Source organism: Somniosus microcephalus, unplaced genomic scaffold (assembly GCF_052327205.1).
Source record: "Somniosus microcephalus isolate GS21.2 unplaced genomic scaffold, FLI_Smic_1.0 unresolved_chr8, whole genome shotgun sequence".
Lineage (NCBI taxonomy): Eukaryota > Metazoa > Chordata > Chondrichthyes > Squaliformes > Somniosidae > Somniosus > Somniosus microcephalus.
The window spans coordinates 9690298-9698420 of NW_028225186.1; the positions used below are offsets into that span (position 1 = coordinate 9690298).

Below are 8123 nucleotides of genomic sequence, written 5' to 3' on the forward strand. Positions count from 1 at the left end.
TTAGCTGTAATCAGCAACACACCAGTGGTATCTGGGCGTTTCCTATAATCACCGTCCAACCAGGGGTATCTGGGATTTACCAGTAATCACTGTCACACCAGGAGTATCTGGGCATTACCTGTAATCACCGTCACACCAGGTGTATCCTGGCATTACCAGTAATCACTGTCCCACCAGGGTTATCTGGGCATTACCTGTAATCACCTTCACACCAGGGGTCTCCGGGCCTTAACAGCAATCACTGATACACCAGAGGTATCTGGGCATTACCTGTAATCACTGTCCCACCAGGGTTATCTGGGAATTACCTGTATTCATCATCACACCAGGGGTATCTGGGCATTACCTGCAATCACTGTCCCAACAGGGGTGTCTGGGCATTTCCAGTATTCACCGTCCCACCAGGGCTATACGGGCATTAACTGTAATCAACGTCCCACCAGTGGTACCCGGGATTTGCCTGTATTCGCTGTCCCACCAGGGGTTTCTGGGCATTACCTATAATCACCTTCACATGAGTGGTATCCAGGCATTACCTGTAAGCACCGTCCCAACAGGGGTACCTGGGCCTTACCTGTAATGACAGTCCCACCAGGGGTATCCGGCAGTACCTGTAATCACTGTCCCACCAGGGTTATCTCGGCATTACCTGTAAGCACTGTCCCACCAGGGGTATCTGGGCATTTCCTGTTAGCACTGTCCCACTAGGGGTATGTGGGCATTACCTGTAATCACTGCCCCACCAGGGGTATCTGGGCATTACGTCTAAGCACTGTCACACCAGGGGTATCTGGGCATTACATGTAACCACCGTCCCACAATGAGTTTCCGGGCATTACCTGTAATCACCGTCCCACCAGGGGTATCCTTGCATTGCCAGTAATCATTGTCCCACCAGGGGTGGCTGGGCATTACCTGTAATCATGTTCCGGCCAGGTATATCCTGGAATTACCTGCAATGGATAGCACCAGGGCTATCCTGTCATGGGAGCAAGTATTTATCAAAATTAGCAGATAATATGAAAGGTTTGTTAGCTAGATTTATCACACTGGCCAATCCTGAGGCCACTGGGAATGTCACTGAGATCTACTGTTGGGCTCCAGTGTGGACAGTCTTGTGCTGTGGATTAATGTCCACCAGTGTCAGATTACCACGGACCGAGGAGTCGTTCACGCCATTAGCCTGGCCCAGATTCAAGCAGATGTTGGATGGAAAGACGACAGTGAGCCGACTTGTGGGGCCAGATGATGAAGGCTTTACTCTGTGCTTATATTGTGTGTCTGTACCTTGGCCTTATCCTGGGTCAATAGCAGCAATGACAGGATTAACGATGAGGAGGGACTGTGTCAGAGGTGGATGGAAGCTCATGGCAGCGGGTTCCGAGGTGAGTGGGAGACCTGCCATGAGAAACAAAGGGGCTTTGAGGAACATGGGCCAGGAAATCGGATATGGCCCGAAAACTGGCGGAGTCATGGCTCAGCACTACTTAGCTGTGTCTGGACAAAGTATTCTAAGTAGCACGCAAAATTCATGCTGAGTGCTCTTTTACATGATTATAGTGATGATCTCTGCACTAAATCCGCTGCTCATTGGTTTACCGCTCAACAGATGGGCCAATATCGGGTGCAGTCTAACTGCAAGTCATGTGTGGCATCTGCTTTCTGCACTACTTCAATGGGAGGTTCTTTAATGCAGCAGCACCTCATTATAATTCCATTTGTAGCGCCGCTTGGAAGGTCTCGCTATATCAGAGCGCTCTCTTGCAACCTCAGCTTGCTGCCACCCACACTCAGACTGCTGCCACCATGGCTGTGTTTACCAGTGTCGAACGGGGCTTGCAGGGTGTCACAGCCGCTCAGCCATCTGGTCTCCAACAGATTGCTAGGAATGTTGATGCACCGCCCCGGGGGGAGCAGCAGTGGGTCTGGGGAGCAGGAACCTGCTGCCCTCTCGCAGGATGACAGCATTCCTACTTCCACCTCTGCCCCTTCTCCATTGCCCTTGCTGCTGCCTGTCAGCCAGCCTAGGCTGCTGCCGCCCATGCCAAGGTGGTGCAGTCTCAGCCAGGCCTAGGGCCAGAGCTGCTCGAGGTCGTCCTGCAAAGCCATTTGCAATCTCGCCCATTGAATGTCAGCAGCCTTACACCGGCCATTATGCAGCCACTGGGGGAGTTGTTCACAATTAACACAGGGCGGTAAGTTGAGCGGCGAACTCCAAAACACGTGGGAAGTGCGGCGGCCACCATGTTTCCCTGACTCGGGCCTTAAGGGCCTGCGGTAAGACTGCGGATTTCTAGGCCTTGAAGCTTAACATTCAGCAGCGGGATTCCTCTCCTTGGCCCAGTTGGAGCCTTTAATCGCTTTTCTCACTTTGACCCAAAACAGTTTTTGAGCTTCGACGTCTGATTGCCACTGGATTTTGGTCTTCCTTTTCATGACCATTCTCATCTTGTGGTAGGTTGAGAGTTCAGCATCTGGAATCTTCTCCAAGAAGATCAGGATGATGATATCTTTCAGCTCGTGGAAGAGCCTGTAGCTCGCTAGCTGCAGTTCCATGGAGCACCACTCGCTGTACAGGTAGTTGCGGCTCATCACACAGATGGTGTCCACGATGTTGTCGATGATATATTTGCCCAGCTCAAAATCAATGTGGTGGAGGCAGAGTTTGAAGCATTGAGGTCCTCTCGTTTCCAGGTTTGGCACCAACACTTGCAGAACCCAGTCTACGTCCTGAGAATTATAGGAGATAAATGCATCATACCTGTAGGACTGCTGACTCTGTCCTCTCCCTCTGTGGTCATTCAACCACGATCGGAAAATATAAAACCCATACTTGATGTGCCAGTACCCTTTGCTGTAGAATATATGGATGAACATGAACAAGATCAAGACCGGCACAGTTATATGCAACATGATCTGCCCAATGTCCAAGTAACAAACGCGAGTATCAAACTTGTACAAGTATTCGTTTGGCCAATCTGCACAGGTTTGGTTGTAAAAATAGATAAGCTGCACCCTGGGGTTGGACAGGGACCAGTTTTGGAACCAACTGATGTCACAGGTGCAGGGGAACGGGTTCTTCCGTAGATCCAGGTAGGTCAGGGAGGGCAGGTGTTCCACAACCGTGCTATTGATGATCTGAATGGCGTTTTCCCCCCAAGAACAATGTCCTGAGGTTGGAAATGTTTCCAAAGACGTCAAGAGACTTGGATTGGAGGCCGACATTTTCAAGGTTGAGTCTCTCTAGACTCTGGAGATTCTTGAAGATCCCTGGATTCAGACTGTGGATCCCATTGCAAGCATCGGGCATGGAGAGGATTCTCAAATTAATCAGCTCTTCAAATCAGTCTTTGGACAGTGGCATTTTATTCTCTCCTATATACAGGTCTCTTAAAGAGATGAGGCCATTGAAAAACTTTGGAGGAATAATGATGATGCCGTAGGGTTGCTGGGCTTTTAGTTTGAGAATGTAGAGCTTTGTGAGGTTAACAAAGGGAGATGCTTCAATCAGGCCAGTGTTGAATCTGATCCGGTTACTGGCAAAGTCCAACACTCCTAATGATGGGAGGATGTCGAAGATCTCCCTGCTGATACAGGTTATACAGTTCCTATCGAGATAAACTTGGTCAGGTTGTGTAATCCACAGAAAGACTGGCTGGTCAGGCTTCGAATTTTGCTCCCTCCCAGGTCCAATGTGTTCAGGTTATTGAGATTTGCAAACATCTTGCTGAAAACAATTGAGATCTTGTTGTTTCTGAGATTGAGATTCCTGAGACTCCCAAGGTTGCTGAAGCTGTGTTCATAGAGTCATAGAATTATACAGCACAGAATGAGGCCCTTCGGCCCATCGTGTCTGCGCCGTCCATCAATCCCTGTCCAGTCTAATCCCATTTTCCAGCATTTGGCCCATAGCCTTGTATGCAATGGCATTTCAAGTGCTCATCCAAATGCTTCTTGAATGTTGTGAGGGTTCCTGCCTCTACCACCCTTTCAGGCAGTGAGTTGCAGATTCCAACCACCCTCTGGGTGAAAAAGTTCCTCCTCAAATCCCCTCTAAACCTCCTGCCCCTTACGTTGAATCTATGCCCCCTTGTTATTGACCCCCCTACTAAGGGGAAAAGATCCTCTTTATCTACCCTATCTATGCCCCTCATCATTTTGTACACCTCAATCAGGTCCCCCCTCAGCCTTCTTTGCTCCAAGGAAAACAACCCCAGCCTGTTTAGTCTTTCTTCATAGCTGAGGCGCTCCATCCCAGGTAACATCCTGGTGAATCTTCTCTGCACCCTCTCCAAAGCAATCACATCCTTCCTATAGTGAGACGACCGGAACTGCACACAGTACCCCAGCTGTGGCCTCACCAGCGTTTTGTACAGCTGCATCATAACCTCCCTGCTCTTATATTCTATGCCTCGGCTAATGAAGGCAAGTATTCCATATGCCTTTTTAACCACCTTATCTACCTGTTCCGCTGCCTTCAGGGATCTATGTACATGTACACCAAGGTCCCTCGGAGCCTCTGTACTTCCTAGGGTCCTACCACTCATTGTGTATTCCCTTGCCTTATTTGTCCGTCCAAAATCCATCCCCTCGCACTTTTCAGGGTTAAATTCCATTTGCCACTTTTCCACCCATCTGGCCAACCCATTTATATCGTCCTGTAGACTGAGGCTTTCCACCTCGCAATTTACCATCCCACCAATTTTCGTGTCTTCTGCGAACTTACTGATCATACCTTTTACATTCTCATCCAAATCATTTATGTAGATCACAAACAGCAAGGGACCCAGCACCGATCCCTGAGGTACCCCACTGGACACAGGCTTCCAGTCACAAAAGCAACCTTCGACCATCACCCTCTGCCTCCTGCCACTCAGCCAGTTTAGGATCCAACGCGCCAAGGCACGCTGGATCCCATGGGCTCTTACCTTCTTGACCAGTCTCCTATGCGGGACTTTGTCAAAAGCTTTACTGAAGTCCATGTAAACCACATCCACAGCATTTCCCTCATTCACACACCTAGTCACCCACTCGAAACATTCAATCAGATTGGTCAGACATGATTTACCCTTGACAAAGCCATGCCGACTATGCCCGATGAATCCATGCCTCTCCAAGTGGAGACTAATTTTGTCCCTCAGAATTTTTTCCAATAATTTCCCTACCACAGATATTCGGCTCACTGGCCTGTAATTCCCTGGTTTATCCCTGCTACCCTTCTTGAATAATGGTACTACGTTAGCTGTTCTCCAGTCCTCTGGTACATCCCCTGTGGCCAGAGAGGTTCTGAAAATTTGTGACAGAGCCCCTGCAATCTCCTCCTTTGCCTCACACAACAGCCTGGGATACATCTCGTCCGGGCCTGGGGATTTATCCACTTTTTGGCCTGCTTAAACCGCTAGTGCCTCCTCCCTCTCGATGCTAATATGTTCAAGTATGTCACAGTCCCCTTGCCCGATTTCTATGTCTACATCGTCTTTCTCCATAGTGAACACAGATGCAAAAAAATCATTTAAAACCCCGCCTACATCATCTGGCTCTACACACAGATTGCCACTTTGGTCCCTAATGGGCCCTACCCTTTCCCTGGTTATCCTCTTGCCCTTAATATACTTATAAAACATCTTAGGATTTTCCTTTATTTTGTTCGCCAGTGTTATTTCATGGCCCCTCCTCGCCCTGCTAATTTCTTTTTTAAGTATGCCCCTGCACTTTTTATACTCCTCTAGGGATTCCTCCGTCTTTAGTCTTTTGTAACTGCCAAAAGCCCCCCTTTTTTTCCTAATGCATTTCTGTATATCCCTTGTCATCCAAGGTTCCCTTTGCTTGTTGGTCCCACCCTTGACCTTTACAGGAACATGTTGGCGTTGTACTCTCTCTATTTCCCTTCTGAAAGTCTCCCACTGCTTTGATGTGGATTTTCCTATAAGTAGCGGCTCCCAGTCCACTTTGGTCAGATCCTGCCTTATCATATTAAAATCGGCCTTCCCCCAATTTAGAACCCTTATTTCTGGGCCGTCTTTGTCTTTTTCCATGTCCACCTTAAATCTCACCGAATTATGGTCACTGTCGCCAAAATGATCTCCTACTGACACTTCCACCACTTGCCCGGCTACATTCCCTAGAATTAGGTCCAGTACCGCCCCCTCTCTTGTAGGACTTTCTACATGTTGGCTCAATAAGCTCTCCTGGATGCACTTTAAGAATTCTGCACCCTCTAAGCCTTTCACACTCTGACTATCCCAATTAATATTGGGGAAGTTGAAATCCCCCACTATTATTACCCTATTATATTCGCACTTCTCTGAGATTTGCCTACATATCTGTTCCTCTATCTCCCTCTGACTGTTTGGGGGCCTATAGTGCACTCCCAGCAAAGTGCTTGCCCCCTTTTTGTTTTTAAGTTCTACCCATATGGCCTCATTAGGGGAACCCGCTAATATACCGTCCCTCCTTACAGCAGTAATTGGCTCCTTAATTAATATTGCAACACCCCCTCCCCTTTTACACCCCCCTCTGTCTCGCCTGAAGATTCTATACCCCGGAATATTGAACTGCCAGTCCTGACCCTCCCTCAACCATGTCTCCGTGATAGCAACAATATCATGCTCCCATGTGTTCAACAACAACGTCAGTTCATCCACCTTCTTTGCAAGACTCCTTGCATTAAAATAAATGCCTCCCAGCCTTGCCATATTCCCTTTTGCCTTCACATATTTGCTCTGCCTTCCCAGCTGACTTGTTTTTTCCTCTGTATTTGGCTGTAAATCACCTCCTACTATAGCTCCACTCTGTATCCCATCCCCGTGCCAAGTTAGTTTAAACCCCCCCCAGCAGGGCTAGCAAACCTCCCCGCAAGGATATTGGTCCCCCTCTGGTTTAGGTGTAAACCGTCCGACTTGTGCAAGTCCCACCTTTCCCAGAAGCAGACCCAGTGATCCAGGAAACTAAAGCCCTCCCTCCTGCACCATCCCTTTAGCCACGCATTCATCTGTTCTATCTTCCTATTCCTATACTCACTAGCACGTGGCACCGGGAGTAATCCAGCGATTACAACCTTTGAGGTCCTGCTCTTTAATCTTCCACCTAGCTCCCTAAATTCTTGCTGCAGGACCTCATCCCTCTTTTTACCTATGTCGTTGTTACCAATGTGGACCACGACCTCTGGGTGTTCCCGCTCCCCCTCCAGAATGCCCTGCAGCCGCTCAGTGACATCCTTGAGCCTGGCACCAGGGAGGCAACAAACCATCCTGGATTCACGTCTACGGCCACAGAAACGCCTATCTGTTCCCCTTACTATAGAATCCCCTACCACTATTGCTCTCCCACTCTTTTTCCTCCCTTCCTGGGCAGCAGGAGCACCCCCAGTGCCAGGAAGTTGGCTGCTGCTGCCTTCCCCTGGTGAGTCATCCCCCTCAACAGTATCCAAATCGGTATACCTGTTTGAGAGGGGAATGGTCACAGGGGTCTCCTGCACTAACTGCCTGCTTCTATTGCTCCTCCTGTTGGTCACCCATGTCCTTTCTTCCTGTGCAGCCCTTACCTGCGGTGTGACCAACTCACTAAATGTGTTATCCATGACACTCTCTGCATCGTGAATGCTCCACAACCCATCCACCCGCAGCTCCAGTGCCTCAATGCGGTCTGCTAGTAGCCGCAGCTGGATGCATTTCCGGCACGCGTGGTCATCAGGGGCACCGGCAGTGTCCCTGAATACCCACATAGAGCAAGAGGAGCATAACACGGGGCTGGACTCTCCTGGCATGACTTACCCTTTAATTAATTTAAATTAATTCACTATCACCAGTTAAAGATATCTCTAAGGCGCTTGTATAGTCTACCAACAGTCCCTGCTACACCAGAAAAGACCCTCGTAACTATAAACTACAGAGTTAAAGTTTAAAAAAGAGAAATACTCACCAACCAATCACTTACCTGCTCCCTGGTGACGTCACACTCTGATTACTTTTTACCTCTCTCCCCGCTGCTGAGTTGGTGTGCCTCGCTGCTCCCTGCTCTGAACTGGTCGCGCCTCGGTACTCGCGCCGGTTTTTATACCGGGCTCACCTCGCTGCTCCCTGCTCCGAACTGGTCGGGCTTCGGTACTCACGCCAGTTTTTATA

The 8123-nt window shown here is 49.0% G+C and overlaps 1 protein-coding gene across 1 annotated transcript; it reads right to left on the reverse strand.

Moving 5' to 3' along the window:
- Positions 1 to 6814: 6814 nt before the first annotated feature.
- On the reverse strand, positions 6815 to 7765 carry LOC147085422 (uncharacterized). Its single transcript, XM_085979141.1, has one exon. The coding sequence runs from the start codon at positions 7763 to 7765 to the stop codon at positions 6815 to 6817; it is 951 nt and encodes a 316-aa protein (XP_085835267.1).
- Positions 7766 to 8123: the final 358 nt, after the last annotated feature.